General features: G+C 47.9%; 1 protein-coding gene across 1 annotated transcript in view; it reads right to left on the minus strand.

Annotated features, from left to right (window-relative positions):
• The window catches only part of col22a1 (collagen, type XXII, alpha 1), a 463862-nt gene that overhangs the window by 33308 nt on the left and 413768 nt on the right, over window positions 1-16786 (minus strand). Inside the window, exons 44-48 of the mRNA XM_070888428.1 lie at window positions 15376-15489; window positions 13876-13929; window positions 11580-11633; window positions 10286-10339; window positions 8028-8081 (exon numbers count right to left, since the gene is read on the minus strand). Coding sequence (XP_070744529.1) covers window positions 8028-8081; window positions 10286-10339; window positions 11580-11633; window positions 13876-13929; window positions 15376-15489 — 330 coding nt within the window. The remainder of the gene's footprint in view (window positions 1-8027; window positions 8082-10285; window positions 10340-11579; window positions 11634-13875; window positions 13930-15375; window positions 15490-16786) is intronic.

Genomic DNA, 16786 nt, shown 5'->3' on the forward strand with positions numbered 1-16786 from the left:
CGAAAGTATTGGCCTGACTGAGTGGCCTCTTGTTTGTTTCTAACATTATGGGGCTGATTTTTGTTCAGGGGGCAGATCGATGGGCGGTGGATGGAGCGATGGCACCAGTGAGAGGCCTGACCCATTTTCATGGTTGAGCCTTAAATGAATAATTATGGTGAGCTACCAGCACTGTACCAGTAATGCCTATAAGTTTGTCAATCAGGAGGAGGTTGTTTGGGAAGTCCGGAGGCTCCTTCGTGGAGGCGAGTCCAAATTAAAGCTTAAAGTGGAGGAGGGGGAGGCAATCCTGTGAAGGCATAAGCAGAGGCCCCAATCGGCATGTACAAAACATAACTTTGTGGGGCCAGAAGGAGGAGGACCCTTCCTCCAGGGCCGCACAAAGAAAGTATGGGCCACCTCATTATCCCCCTTCCGCGTTTGCGAAACCCACCCGGCTGCTTACTTGTGCGGATATTCACCGACTGGAAACTGGCAAGATGCCTGTGGTGTCAGGCAGCTAACCAGTGGGTGGGAAGATTTTTGCTCCTCCTGGTCCCATAAAAATCACTGCCATAGCGGTCTTTGCCCCCTTTAAGGTCCGCAAGTTCGAAAGTTTAATGCTCAGTTCCACTAGACGGCCCATGTGGAGGCTGTTCATCTGTTTCCTGACTTGCTCCAAAATCGTGGTTGACTTTTTGTTGCATCTGAATTTTCGTGTAAGTTTGCACCTCTTTACAAACCTGTTTGGGCATTCACTAATTTGGGGGGATTTTACTTACTTTCTGCCCAGCGGAAACTGGGCGGAACAAAATTGAAGACTCTACACTTACTGCTCTGATTCCTCCTCACGGCTTTACTTTTAAGGCCATTCTTTTGTGAGGCGCTTGAAGTCCCTGCCTGACTCAGGTGGTTGCTTCATGAATATTGTGTTCCTAACACAGATGAGACTGCACACAGGGAGGTTAAAGTAACAGTGACCTCAGTCTTTAATAAGACACTCCAGAGTGAGGAACAGGCTTATATACAGTGCTCCCAAGGATGCTGGGATCCCTTGGAACTTCAGGGGAATCACTCCCTGGTGGCGGAACATGGGAGTGCATGCTTTACAGATACACAACATCACTCCACCCCAAAGTCAAAGTGAAAACTATTTACAAGGTGAGGCGGTCGGAAGCCTTTCTTTTCCTGCTGGACCGCCTCGGTACAAATGTCTGTTCTGGTGTGTTGGCTGTGCCCTCGCTGGACTGGCGTGTTGTTGGCCCTGCAGGGCTGCTGGGTGAGCCTGGCCTTGCTGGGCTGTTGGGCGTGATGGATTCAATTTCCAGGTCCGGGTGGTGTCGTTGATCCTTTAGATGTGTGTTGTGGGCTTGAAAAAGGTGGTGTCTGCTGTGGGTTGTTCAGGGCAGTCTGAAACCGCAGCCTCGTTTGGTCCAGGTGCTTTCTGCAAATTTGTCCATTGTCCAGTTTGACTACAAACACCCTACTCCCTTCTTTAGCTATCACCGTGCCCGCGATCCACTTGGGACCATGTCCATAGTTGAGCACATACACAGGGTCATTCAGGTCAATTTCCCGTGACACAGTGGCGTGACCATTGTTTACATTTTGTTGCGACTGCCTGCTCTCTACCTGATCATGCAGGTTGGGGTGAACCAGCGAGAGTCTGGTTTTAAGTGTCCTTTTCATGAGTCGCTCAGCCGGGGGCACCCCTGTGAGCAAGTGGAGTCTCGTGCGGTAGCTGAGCAGTACTCGGGACAGGCGGGTTTGGAGTGAGCCTTCTGTGACTCATTTAAGGCTCGGTTTGATTGTTTGTACTGCCCGCTCTGCCTGCCCATTGGAGGCTGGTTTAAAAGGGGCCGAGATGACATGTTTGATCCCATTGCGGGTCATGAATTCTTTAAATTCGGCACTGGTGATACATGGCCCATTGTCACTGACCAGAATGTCAGGCAGGCTGTGGGTGGCAAAATTGGCCCTCAGGCTTTCAATGGTGGTGGTGGCGGTGCTTCGTGACATTATTTCACATTCAATCCATTTTGAAAAAGCATCCACCACCACCAGGAACATTTTACCGAGAAACGGGCCTGAATAGTTGACATGGATCCTCGACCATGGTCTGGAGGGCCAGGACCACAAACTTAGTGGTGCCTCTCTGGGCGCATTGCTCAACTGAGCTCACACGCTGCATTCCCGTACACAGAACTCTAAGTCAGAGTCGATACCGGGCCACCACATGTGGGATCTGGCTATCGCTTTCATCATTACTATACCCGGGTGTGTGCTGTGGAGATCCGAGATGAACGTCTCCCTGCCCTTTTTGGGTAGCACTACACGGTTACCCCACAACAGACAGTCTGCCTGAATGGACAGCGCATCCTTTCACCGCTGAAACAGCTTGATTAGCTCTTGCATTTCAACGGGGATGCTGGCCCAGCTGCCATGTAGTACACAGTTTTTTACGAGGGACAGCAGAGGGTCTTGGCTGGTCCAAGTCCTAATCTGGCGGGCCGTGACAGGTGATTTATCATTTTCAAACGCTTCCATGACCATCAACAAGTCTGCGGGCTGCGCCACTATCAACAAGTTTGCAGGCTGCGCCATTTCCACCCCCGTGGTAGGCAATGGTAGCTGACTGAGAGCATCCGCACAGTTCTCGGTGCCTGGCCTGTGGCGGATGGTATAGTTATACGCTGATAGCAGAAGTGCCCACCTTTGTATGCGGGCTGAGGCATTAGTATTTATCCCCTTGTTTTCAGCGAACAGGGATATGAGGGGCTTGTGATCAGTTTCCAGCTCAAATTTGAGGCCAAACAGGTACTGATGCATTTTCTTTATCTCAAACGCACACGCTAATGCCTCTTTCTTAATCATGTTGTCGGCCCTCTCGGCCTTAGACAAGCTCCTGGAGGCATAGGCGACAGGTTGCAACTTCCAAGCAATGTTAGCTTGTTGTAATACACACCCGACTCCGTACGACGATGCATCACATGCTAGCACAAGTCTTTTACACGGGTTATACAATACAAGTAGCTTGTTAGAGCATAAAATGTTTCTGGCTTTCTCAAAAGCAATTACTTGTTTTTTTCCCCATACCCAGTTCTCACCTTTACACAATAACACATGTGCGGGTTCTAAGAGGGTGCTTAACCCCAGTAGGAAGTTACCAAAATATGTGAGGAGTCCCAGGAATGACCGCAGCTCCGTGACGTTCTGTGGCCTGGGCGCGTTCCTGATAGCCTCTGTCTTGGTGTCTGTGGGCCGAATGCTGTCCGCCGTGATCTTTCTCCCCAAAAACTCCACTTCTGTTGCCATGAAGACGCACTTCAACCTCTTCAGCCACAGCCCTACGTGATCCAGTCGCTGGAGGACCTCCTCCAGGTTTTGTAGGTGCTCGACGGTGTCCCGACCTGTGACCAAAATGTCGTCCTGAAAAACCACCGTGCGTGGTACCAACTTGAGTGGGCTCTCCATGTTTCTCTGGAAGATCGCTGCAGCTGACCGAATTCCAAATGGGCATCTGTTGTCGGTGAACAGTCCCTTGTGCGTGTTGATGCAGGTGAGGCCCTTCGAAGATTTCTCCAGCTTCTGCTTCATGTCGGCCGACGTCAGGTCGAGCTTGGTGAACGTCCTGCCTCCTGCCAGCATCATAAATAGGTTGTCTGCCTTAGGTAGCGGATATTGGTCCTATAGCGAGAAACAATTAATAGTTATTTTATAATCGCCGCAAATCCTGACCAAGCCATCACTTTTGAGTACTGGAACAATCGGGATGGCCCACACGCTGAATTCCACTGGGGAGATGATGCCCTCGCATTGCAGCCTGTCCAGCTCGATTTCCACTCTCTCCCTCATCATGTGAGGTATCGCTTGCGCCTTGTGGTGAATGGGTCGTGCCTCTGAGACCAAGTGGATCCGCACCTTCACCCCGGAAAAGTTTTCAATGCCTGGCTCAAAAAGGGAAGGAAATTTGTTAAGAGCTTGGGTAGATGAGACCTCATCGACATGTGATAGCGCTCGGATGTCATTCCAGTTCCAGCCAGCTCCTTCCAAGCAGTGTGGGGCCATCGCCCAGGACAATCCAGAGTGGCAGTTCATGCACCGTGCCCTCGTAGGTGACCTTGACCATGGCGCTGCCCAGGACAGTGATAAGCTCTTTGGTGTACGTTCTCAGTTTCGTGTGGATGGGACTCAGGGCTGGTCTGAGTACCTTGTTGCATCACAGTCTCTCAAACATCTTTTTACTCATGATGGATTGGCTAGCTCCAGTGTCCAGTTCCATGGCTACAGGTAAGCCATTCAATTTTACGTTTAGCATTATAGGTGGACATTTCGTCGAAAATGTGTGCACCCTGTGTACTTCAGCATCTGCCTCCTCTCTCTGAGGCTCGAAATTGCTTTGATCCACCATGGACTGATCTTCCTCTGCTACGTGGTGGTTACCAGGTTTTGCAGAGCTTGGAGGTGCCTCATTGTTCCACAGCTCTTGCAAACATACCCTTTGAAGCGGCATGAATAGGCTGCATGGAAGCCTCCACAACGCCTACAAGGTCTGAATTGCCTTGCATGCATCCTTTGTTGCGGACACGGAGTCATCTGGGTCACCTGAGGCCTGCTGGCAGTTGCAGACTCGTGATTTCTGCCCTGTACATTTCTGCTTGCAAACACAGTTCCAGTTAATTTATGAACATTGCTAGCACTTGTGTGCTGAGAGATTTGTTTGGTGTTATCACTGGTGGACATAAACGCCTGTGCTATTGCAATGGCCTTACTGAGGGTCGGTGTCTTTACAGTGAAAAGTTTTCGTAGGATGGTCTCGTGGCTAATGCCCAGTACAAAAAAGTCTCTGAGCATTTGCTCCAGGTAACCATCAAACTCACATTGTCCTGCAAGTCGCCTTAGCTCGGCGCCGTAGCTCGCCACTTCCTGACCTTCAGATCGCTGGTACATACAGAACCGATACCTCGCCATCAGCACCCTCTCCCTCAGGTTGAGATGCTCCCGAACCAGTGTACACAGCTCCTCATACGACTTATCGGTGGGTTTCACCGGAGCCAGAAGATTCTTCATGAGGCTGTAGGTCGGTGGCCCGCAGACCGTGAGGAGGACCGCTCTCCTTTTTGCAGCGCTTCCTTATCCGTCCAGCTCGTTGGCTACAAAGTACTGGTCTAGCCGTTCGACATAGGCTTCCCAGTCCTCACCCTCCGAGAACTTCTCCAGGATGCCCACAGTTTGCTGCATCTTTGCGTTGGATTCGTATACTTGTCACCAATTATTGTGTTCCTAACACAGGTGAGACTGCACACATGGAGCTTAAATTAATCGTGACCTCAGTCTTTATTAAGACACTCCAGAGTGAGGAACAGGTCTTAGGGGCCGTCTTATATACAGTGCTTCCAAGGGATGCTGGGATCCCTTGGGACTTCAGGGGATGCGCTCCCTGGTGGAGGAACATGGGAGTGCATGCTTTACAGATACACAAAATGAATATTTGCAAATCAGGTCCGTTTCCATTTTAATGGCCTACTAAGCAAAGCATCCGCCATGGATGCTCCACTCAGTGGGCCCAAGTTTCGGCCTCAGTTGCTCCTGATTTTTTGGAGCAACTGGTGTAGAACGGAGTATCTTAAAAATTCACATTCTCGGCATTTAGTTTGCTCCAGTTCTAGTCAGTTCAAACAGTTTCACTTTGGAACAGAATTTTTTTTTCAAAAGGAGGCGTGTCCGGCCACTTACGCCTGTTTTCAAAGTTTCGGCAGTGAAAACTTACTCCAAACTAACTTAGAATGGAGTAAGTGAAGATTTTTGTATGCTCGAAAAAACCTTGTCTACACTTTAGAAAATCAGGCGTAGGTTACAAATCAGGCATAGGGAATGGGGGGAGAGGGATTTAAAGGGAAGTTTACAAACATTAAACACTTCAGTTTTACAAATAAAGAGCCATCATCAATAATAAATGATAAAAACATCAATAAATCAACCAATAAAATCCAAAAAAATTAATAAGGAATAATTTTTTAAAAAATCGATCAATAAAACATTTTCTACTTACCGACTGCAGCACCGGGAGCCCTCCAACAGCGTGCTGGGATGCCCCTCCCCCAGTGTTTCTCTGTCAGTGTCTCTATCTCTCTGTCTGTGTGTGTCTCTCACTCTCTGACGTCAGTGTCTGTGTTTCTGACAGCGAGGGGTGGAGGGGAGGGGGAGGAGAGGTGGTGGAGTGGGGGAGAGGGGGTGTAGTGGGGGAGAGGGGGTGACAAGGGAGGGAGGGGAGGGGGGGTGAGAAGGGAGGGAGGAGAGGGGGAGTGAGAAGGGAGGGACGGGAGGGGGGTGAGAAGGGAGGGACGGGAGGGGGTGAGAAGGGAGGGAGGGGGGGGTGAGAAGTGAGGGAGGGGAGGGGGTGGTGAGAAGGGGGGGTGAGAAGGGAGGGAGGGGAAGGGAGGAGGAGAGGTAGGAGGAGGGAGGGGAGGGGGGGAGAGAAGGGAGGGAAGGGAGGGGGGAAAGAGATAATGGAGGGAAGGGGGGGAGAGAAGGGAGAGAGGGGGTGAGAGAAGGGAGGGAGGAGGTGGGGTGAGAGAAGGGAGGGAGGGGAGGGGGGTGAGAGAAGGGAGAGAGAAAGAAAGGAGAGGGAGGCTGAAGGGGCCGGGCCCGGCCGGGCCCAAGACTTCGAGCTTAGACTTACCGGATTGACAGGTAGTGGCGTCGGGTCCGGGGTCCGGGGTCCGGGGGGGTCGGCAGCGCGGATCGGGGGCGGAGATCGGTCGGGGGGGGGTGGGGGGGAGGGGAGATCGGTCGGGAGCGGAGGTTGGTCGGGGAGGGGGTGAAAGGTCGGGAGCAGGGGAAGCGGAGGTCGGGTCGGGGGGTGGGGGGGGCGGTCCGGTTGGTGGGGGGGGGCGGTGGGAGCGGGAATCAAGTCGGCTCGGGTCCGGTCCGGAGGAAGCAGGAGCTGGGCGTGGGAGGCAGCCTTATGCACGCAACCCATTGGGCCAGGGCTAGGGGCTGTGTGCTTCGGGCCCCTCCCACACAGTTTTGGGCGCCTGGAGCTACTGCACATGCGCGCCCACTGTAGCGCGCATGTGCAGAGGTCCCGGCACTGTTTTCAGCGCAGGAACCTAGCTCCGCCCCCTGCAGCTCGTGCTGCGCCGCGCCGAGGGTCAGAGGACCTGCAGGGAGCCGGAGAATCTGGAAGTTTTTTTTAGGCGCACTTTGTGGCGCGAAAAACGGGCGTCCAGGTCGGGGCTGCGCCGTTCCAGGCGCGGCCCGAAACCTGGGCCCAGTAAAACTAGTTGGAGCACAAATAGAGGCATGTTTGTCTCAAACATGTCTCAAAAGACATGTACAAAACATGTCTTTGTGGGGCCAGGAGGATCAGGACCCTTCCTCTGGACCGCACGAAGAAAGTTTGGCCTGCTTCACTCTACATTCGCGAAACCCACAAAACGGCTTAACTGTTGGTGATATTCACCGACTGGAAACTCGCAAGATGCCTCTGAAATCAGACAACTCACCTGCTGCAGTTAAATGAGGCCTGGCCATTAAATGGAATGTCCCTCTTGTAGCACCTTCCACATGGTCAATCTGCACATTCTGCTGGCTTTCCACCAGGGGGTTACATTTCCCCCTGTTACCTCCCCACCATATTTGTTCTGTTCCGTTCCATCACTTGCTTTCTATTTACAGATGCTGATGGGCATGCTGTGTATTTCAAGAGCTTTCTGCATTTATTTATTTATTTAAAAGAACCTATGATAATAACAATATTAATAATAATTTTAGAGCTGACTTCGATTCACTTTTGGTTTTCTTTTCCTTTACCCCTCCCGAACATTCATATCTGCTGTCAGAATGGGCAGGTTGCCATGGCATTCTCCATGATTACTGACAATTTTGCTGTCCCTTGAACTGGCATGGGACTGCAATATGAAGAGTAAGGTTTCTTCCTCAAACATGTGACAACTCAGTCCCATATTTGGAACAGGATATATTTGTGCAGTATTTCTTCTCAAGTTCCCTCCTCTCTAATTTATTTGAAGCGACCTAGATCTTACCTTCTCTCCACGTAGGCCTGGTGCACCAGGAGAGCCTGACACGCCATCAGCTCCCTGAAAAGAATAAAACAATGCTGCTTAGCTCGTGCCCCTGATGACACTTCAAATTGAAGTTTGGCTGCAGAAGTAAACAAAAGTCTTTGTGCAATCCCATTGTTATACAGTTTGTAAAGTTCACAAAGAAGGAACTAATTCAGCCACATGGTGAATCACTGTCTATGTACAACAAGTCCATTTCATAATAAACTGTTAACACTGAGCAGTAGTGATACTGGCCAATGGGGTATGAAGATAATGAGTTTGTGGAGCGCATATTAGCAGCTAGATTTTCGGTTTTTAGCGAAAGTTATAGTTTTACGCCAAAATTACTGTTTTCGCTGCGCTCCCATTTTTAGGCCTAATTTTCGGCCTTTATGTTGGTAAAGGAGTCATTGCACGATGATTCGCGGTGCAAATCGATATTTCGACAACTTTAGTCCAGGGTCGGGAGCACCGCGAGAGAGGCCTTGGGAGGGGGGAAAAACAAACAAAAAAAATTCCAGGAAAACATTGCAAAAACATTCCAAAAACAATTACAAGACGAAATGAAAAATAATTAAAAATTTGAAAAAACTTGCCTTTTTTGCAAGTTTTCATACTTACCCCTGCTGGCAGGGCTGCACCAACAGGTTTGACCTGTCGGTATTCTGGGCGCAGTCAGGAGAGAGCCGAAAGTACGACGCAAATGCATTCTGCGTCGTTGAATGTCGGTGTACCTCTCCCCGACGGTACTTGAAAGCGCTGCCGCAGACAGGTACCCGACGATCCCGCCGACTGGGTTTTTGCCGCGGAGGGTCAAATCGCGGCAAAAACCTGGCTGCAAACCTGGCGAAAATCCGGCTCTGTATGTCAGTTCTGATGAAAGGGCATTCGGTTCCTGATATCCGGAATCATCTTGTATTTCTATCTCAGCAATTATGCCCTCATTAGGCCCAAATGAACTCTATTGAGGGCCTTATTAACGCTCCAGTAAGTTCTGCCAAAGGGGAGCACTGCCATTTACTCTCTTGGGTGCATTTTACACCACTGGAGTGGTGCCACTTCGATATTCCTTAGGTTAGTCCGTTCCTCTGATGTGCATTGGTGGCCTGTTCAACTAAATCTTGAAAACTTTAATGAACTCATTTTAAAGTCACCTCTTTACCAAAGAAAAAAATGCCAAATTTCTTTACTCGTAACTTAGATTTCTGATATCTGGAATCATTTTGGTTGTTCACCTCTGTACCCTGTTCAGCCATGAACTCATTGAATGGCGGTGCAGGCTCGAAGGGCCGAATGGCCTACTCCTGCACCTATTTTCTATGTTTCTATGTTTCTATGTTTCTATATTTCAAAGGAAATAATATCCTTCCAATGTTTAGAACTGCATACAGGATACGTGGGGCACAAAATTCAGGTCCGTTACCGCCATTTTGCAGCGGAATCGAGTGGCCGCCATGTTGCAGCTGATTGGCTGTCACGATCCAAATTCACCTTGAGGATTTTTCAGGCGGTCCCCACTTCCACCCCACTGCTGCCGACTGTCCCAAGCGTGTCATCAAAGCGCACACGGCCGATTTCATGCATTTCCATCCTACACCTACTTATTTTCAGTGTGTGAGCTGTGGCATCGTGGCAGCCCTTCAAGGGGAGGGCACACTGCCGTGGCCGCCATGTTGTTTTTTTTACTGGCCGACTTCCCGATCGGCCGGACAATTATGGCCCCGGGTTCGGCCGGGCTGCCAACAGGCAGCCTGGTACCCCCCCTCTTGGGTGTCAAGCTGCTGGCCTGGCCAAAACATTCCCTGGTAGCCCAGTGGCCAAATCTAAATAATCGCTGCTTCTCTCCCCTTTAAATGAGGGGCGAGACGTGGTGACGCACACGCGCAGTGACAGTGGCGGAGACTCGGTCCCGCTCTCGCTTCCACCCCTCACCAGCACTTACCGCACTTTCACCCACATTATGACCAACTACTCAAAAAAAATTGCCCAAGAGGTAAAAATGGTTCAAGAGTCCGCCTCGTCGGACCCAACGGTAAAAACACCTGGAAAAAGGCAGGTGCGCCAGCTTTCATCCTGAATTTCATCCCCTGGGATCTAACAAAACCTCATGGAGCAAGCCAGGACCTTATTTGTTTATTTTTATTTGGTGAAACACTGAACCGATGGCTTAATTGCGCTACTTTCTCCTACTGAAAAGATCCTGATAAAAATGGGACCGACTACAAATTTATACTTACAGGTTGGCCTAGATTACCAGGCGGTCCAGGATACCCCGGCAGCCCTGGACTACCCTAAGACAAAACAAACAAAATGATTTAATAAGAAAAATAAGGACATATCTTTATGTATCGTTAATGATGGCTATCAGCAGGGATCACAGATAGTGATTAGCAAAAGCAAAGGCTGATTGTTAACATTCCTTAACCTAGGGAGTCAGTGACACAGCATTCACTAACCCAGCACAGACCAAGAATTGAACAAGCCTGTGATCTTCTAGGGATTAGTACCACATTGGATGATATATTCACCCACTGACCCATACTTCATGTTAATACTGAACCAAGCATGTGTCAGCAGTAATTCAAAGAATCTGTTAAGCTCCCAGAATATCTATTTCCTTCATTTGATAGCTCTGCTGTGCCATTCAAAAGCTATTGACCACAATAACATGAGAGAGCTGGATTTAAAGATGGTAGCCACTGTAACATCTACGTACAATACACAAAAAAAAGTAACACGTGATTAACAGTGGTTGTTGTATTTTGCTGATGTCGAGTTTGGCTCTTAAAAAAATATTTTGTACACATATTTCACTACCACTCAACCTCAAACATTATTTTTCAAAAGAAGCATGATTCTGCTCCCCCTTAAACCCATCTCCCCGAGATTTCCCTTTTTCACTTTTCCAAACCAATGTATCTCTGAACCCACTATCCTCTACATCACCTGGAGTAATGAGCCTATCATATCAGTCGCTGCCCAATGAAATAGGTTCAGGGCGACAGTCTGACCATGTTGAAGATGGTATAGTAAAATATTGTGGACCATAGGATCACAAAGTCAAACAATTGTGCCACTAATTTGACAGCACCTCCGAAACCCACGACCTCTACCACCTAGAAGGACAAGGGCAGCAAGAGAATGGGAACACCATCAACTCCAAGTTCCCCTCCAAATCACACACCATCCTGACTTGGAAATACATTGTCATTCCTTCATCATTACTGTGTCAAAATCCTGGAACTCCCTAACAAAAAGTACTGTGCGAAGACCTTCACCAAATGGACTGTAGCGGTTTAAGAAGGTGGCTCGCCACCACCTTCTCAGGGGCAATTAGGGATGGGCAATAAATGCTGGCCTTGCCAGCGACGGCCACATCTCATGAATGAATAAAAAAAATACGCTTAAAGGAGTATCTCAGCTGTAGAAAGAAGGAGCTTAGTTTTCATTTGGTACAAAGTTTGGATAAAGGTAGAAAGATGTCTTGCTTTGTTATTATCGTGTTATAGACAATTTACTATGCCAAGTTACCTGTTCGCCCTTTTCACCAGATGAACCAGGCAAACCACGGTCTCCTTTGCTGCCCTAATACATGGGACAGAAGAATAGCAGACGTTAGATGCTGATTGGCATACAGTAACAATTCTAACTATGGGGGGGGAAAAGGATTAAGATTACTGTTGTTAGCTCTGGAATACCCTCCCTAAACCTCTCCGCCTCTTTACCTCTCTTTCCTTTTTTAGGTTGCTCCTCTCTACCTAGCTTATGATCACCTGCTCAAATATCTCCTTATTTGGGTCGGTGTCAAATTTTGTTTGATAACATTCCTACGAAGCACCTTTGGACATTTTACTATGTTAAAGGCGCTATATAATCCAAGTTTAAAATTTCTGCGCAATTTTCTGGCTGGAGCCAATGACTGTCATGATTGAGAATAGAGCAGGGAGTGAATGGTACCTGTTGTGGTTAGGTGGACATTGGCCACTGGCCAACAGCAGGTGCTCCTTTGTGACGAAGGAGATTCTGCTGTTGTGAAGTCTCAACAACCAGTCAGTGAAAATTCAGCTGCCGAGGGAGATAGGGGTGGGGGTTGAGAGAAGTGAAGTTAATGGAACCGTGATCGGGCCAGCGGGAGGGGAAGAGAAACACTAGGGCTGTCGTTGGGGAGGGGGGTGGGGGGAGGAGATGGGGGTTGTTGGGGATCAGGAGCGAGGACAATGGGGCCATCATGAAGTGTGGGAGGCCGAAGGCTTCCTTGTGAAGCCTGGGGAGAGCATTGCTGCTCCTTCTGGCCCACCAAGAGTGCTAAAAGGAGCACATTTTCAGCACTTAACTTGGCCAGTTGGCACCTCTTGCATCGGATCTGCTGCCGGGAATCCCACAGCTTGAGCCTCTTTCTCAGTTAAATTTAGGTTGCGGTGCCAATGAATACATCGGGCCCCAGCTTTCAATTAGGCCCCACCTGCCTTTTGCTGGAGCCTTATCAGTGTACAGGAAACTTTAAACGGGCGGGAATGGGGTCGGGTTGCTCGATCCTGATATTTTAACCCGCCACCTTCCCCTACCCTCTCCTGCGCAATGGTATGAGGCGCTAATGATGGTGGGACGGTAAATTTCGCGCCGGGAAATGGTTTGTATCTGCAGCCATAAAATTCAACAGCTGGACCCTGAGTGTGGAGCGGAACGCTAAGGGAGGCGTTCCACACCATTCTTAGGGATCTCGGCTAGCTGAGCAATTGAAATTCCCGAGCTAAAGAGCCGGCCTTAGATGCGCCCTAAGAGACACTTCCCTGGAAAAAAAAATTCCAAAAAAAATACAAAAAACATTCCCAATATCTTGCTCACCCCACATAAACATAAATTGCAAACATTTTTTAAAAAACAATCACACTTACCTCACGGCCGCCGGAACAGCTCGGACTGCCCACTCTCCCAGGCCGTCCCACTAGTGTGCGCTACGGGGTGCTACGGGTCCCGCTGCAAACAGATTTCAGAACAGTATGGCAACAGGGAGTGTTGCACTCCAGCTCGACTCTCCCGGGTGGTACTGCTCCGCGCTCCCACAAAACCAGCACCAAATGTCCCAGCGGGGCGCTGGAAACTGACTACTCTGCTGCAAATCATTTCCACAGCTATTCACCCCTCTGGGGCGCGAACAGAGGTGGCAACAGACCGAGATTCCACCCCTATGTGCTTCTATCGGGTGTATTGACTATGCAGCTCTGATACTCCTCTCAGTGGTGCTGGGCAAAGCTGGTTTTCCAGAGAGGCACTACAGAGGAAAAGATGGCGGAAACCCACATTGCTTTGCCCAGCCCTGGCATTTCTGCAATAGGCACAGGCCTACTGTAATAATGCTAATGAGGTGGGAGGGATGTTCCTGATTCTTCCACTTCCTTTTCCTCCCAGAACCAGGGGGGCCAAAGGGGGCATGGCAGCAAAGTGAAGAGGACCAAGAAGGAACATGCTCAATCTCTCAGGGAAGAAAATAGCTGATTTTGTGCTTTAAAGCCTTCTGGTTGCTGCTTTTCAGCAGCAGCTAGAAAGCTCTGAGGCCAGCAGGCAGCGCTACAGTCTTCTCAGGCCTTACCAGGGCGTGGGTCTATGCTGGGGGTATCACTGGGCCATGCAAGTTCTGGATTAGCAGAGTGTATTTCTGGTACGCTCCTCCTGGACAAGAAGGAGGAGAGTAATATTGGGATCTATTTCTCTAGAAGGATTAACACTGACAAGAGATGAGTGGCATTCTCAAGAAGTGAAGGAACAATACTTTGTGGATCTTTGAGTCAGGGTGGTACATACTGAAATTCTTGTTGTATTTGCTTACCGTCATTGCTTGTGGTCCTTGTGGTCCTTGTGGCCCTGATGGTCCTATGTCACCCTTCGGAAAAGAAAAGTGAATGAAGGTCAAACAACAAAGGTATAGCTGTGAATATAAAGCACCTCAATCTATTTTGAAATGAAGATAATATACCCCTGAGAAGCTTAATAACAAGACAGGTAGTTTAGGCAGATGTGCTGCCTGTGATAAAGCATAGCATTTTAAGGAATTGGCTCAACAATTCCATTCCTTTTCTGACTGATCTCCACCCCACTTAGTTACCTTCTTATTGTGTCCCTCAGTCACTGGCCTATCAAGAAATGTAACTTGTTACCTCTTGAATTTGTTTATTTGGCCTTAATCTAGTCCATAAGTCCATTATTCATCATGGAAAAATTATCTGTCTGCTCTCCCCTCTTACTTCTAATTCTCTTATTTTAACTGGTGTCCCCTAGCATTTGATTCCTTTGCCACAGTGGACAATTTGTCAATCTCAAAATCAATTAGTTCTACTCGTTTCTAATTTCTCCCCCTTTCCAAAGAAAACAAGTCTAACGTCCTTAATCTTTCCTCATAACTTACAATCCCAATACTGAAATTATCTTGGTTTCTCACCTCCAAGCCCTTAAAGGGCAGTAATATCCTTATTGTTGTGTATGTAAATAAACAGACTAACTGAAACAGGAGTAATGTAACTTAACTGTGCCCTTTATAGCACCTCCCAAAATGGTGTCCCAAAACCAGAATGAACCAGAATGTTTACAACAGTGTGAATAGCTCCCGCAGGGTCCTAATGCCTGTCTAATGGGCATACGTGTAACAAACAAAGAGTATGAACACAACATATTTCCCCCCTTCTGAAAACACAGTCTATGAACAGACAAAGTCCTTGAGATAGCTGAGACCGGCGTGGAGCTTGCGGTGTTTGATCGAGGTTTTCGGTTGGGAAACAGAACGGTGCCTCCGTTCCATCCGGCTAGCCGGTTGGCCTGTGAGTTGGGAATCAGTCTATGAGCATTCCATCGTTTTGTGTGAGTGTATGACTTCGCTTTTCATTGCATTCCGAAATCTGGGATGCGAGTATGGTTATCTTCGCACCAAGTTTGGCTGGTGGTTTGAGAATGTCCACCTAATCATGAGTTCAACGGGTGTCTTCCCCGTTAGCAAGTGCTTTGTCAAAAAGTATGGTTTGAATTGCTTCATCGAATGTTTGGCCTGCTGCGAGGTTGGCTTTCAAACCCTCTTTGATGACGTTGTTAAATCGCTCAACACCTCTGTTGCTTTGAGGATAGTACCGAGCAGTAAGGCAATGCTCGATAGCATGACGAGTGAGGAAATCCGTGAACTGGTTGGACACAAACTTATTATTAGCCACCAGCACTACTTACAGTACTGTCAGCGAATTTACTTCAACATAAATGGTTAATGGTTAGAATAGGTTTATTTTTGCTAAGTTTATTAGTCAGATATTCATTCTTGTTCATGATGCCTTTTCTGTTCACATACCCTTTGTCCTTCTTTTCCATCTTTCCCAGTGGGGCCTGGATGACCCTTGCTTCCTTTGAAACCTGGTACTCCTTGTAGCCCTGGCGGACCTGCTGGACAGCTGGTACACAAGTCCTGAAAGAGCAAAATGTAAATTACTTCAGAAAGTATTTATTATTGTTCCATTGAATGGAAGAAGACATCCCAGTTTGCATGGTTCAATTTAGCAGTAGCTCCCAATCCACTGAGGTTTGAGACCACTGGTAAATTCATTCCAAATTCATTTTGTAAGAAAGAATGTAGAATTTCCTTGGATTCCTCATTCTGCAATTCCACGCTGCTCCCTAAAGGAAACCAAACAACGAATGATGGCAATGGAAGTCTAATGAGTTTCCCTCCCAAATACAAATACAAAGCAATCTACTTGGCTGAATTCTGGGGCAAGCCAGATGGCCATGAGGTGAGATAAAATAGTGACGCAGCATCAACATGCCTAACAACAATGAGACAATCAGAAAGATGGTTGTCTAGATGCATACTTTTTAGCAGAGAAATTTGTAAATAAACCTCCCTAATCTAAATACAGATAAAAAGGTACTCTTATCCACTGCTAACCTTATCAGCGATTCAAGTGGCATCCCAATCAAAATTGAAGTTCACAAACAAGGAACTAATCTAAAAAGAAATGCCACCACACCAGCTCCAGGTTGGACTTACACCCATGGATGTTTCTACTACTAATGTGCTATAATTTAGATTAAGACCATACATAGTGTATTGTCCTGCATTGAATGAATAGGTTTGAAAGATTGCAAATTCAGAAAGCCTCCCTAACCCTAAACTAAAAATATGTAGAGGGAATATACAAAGCAGATGCTGGCTGCTTCTGTGCAGGGAATAAAAAATAAACCATTGTGTCTCTCTAATGCACACCGAGCACTTGGGTCAAGAACAATGTAGGAGTGAATATGCATTTATATAGCACCTTTCACCACCGCCAATGAAGTACTTTTGAAGTTTAGTAACTGTTGTGATGGGCATCAAATTTAAGGTACCACAAATAGCAATGACATCATTTTTTTTTGTGATGTTGCTTAAGGGATAAATATTGGCCAGAACACCGAAAAACTCCCCTGCTCTTCTTCAAATAATGTCATGGGATCTTTTACATTCACATGCAAGGGTAGAAGGAGCCTTAGTTTACGGTCTCATCTGAAAGGTGGAATCTCTGACAGTGCAGTGCTCCCTCAGCTTTACAATGAAGCGTCAGCCCAGATTATGTGATTCCATTTTTGGAGTTGGGCTTGGACCCACAACATTCTGACTCAGAGGTGAGAGTGTGGGACAGAAATGAGGGTAGCTCTAAGTCATCTGTTGGTGTATGGTATGGGAAGAACTCAAAAACAGAAGAGAAATAAAGATCGTCACTTCC

The sequence above is a fragment of the Pristiophorus japonicus genome, chromosome 1 (genome assembly GCF_044704955.1).
Source record: "Pristiophorus japonicus isolate sPriJap1 chromosome 1, sPriJap1.hap1, whole genome shotgun sequence".
NCBI classification, from domain to species: domain Eukaryota; kingdom Metazoa; phylum Chordata; class Chondrichthyes; family Pristiophoridae; genus Pristiophorus; species Pristiophorus japonicus.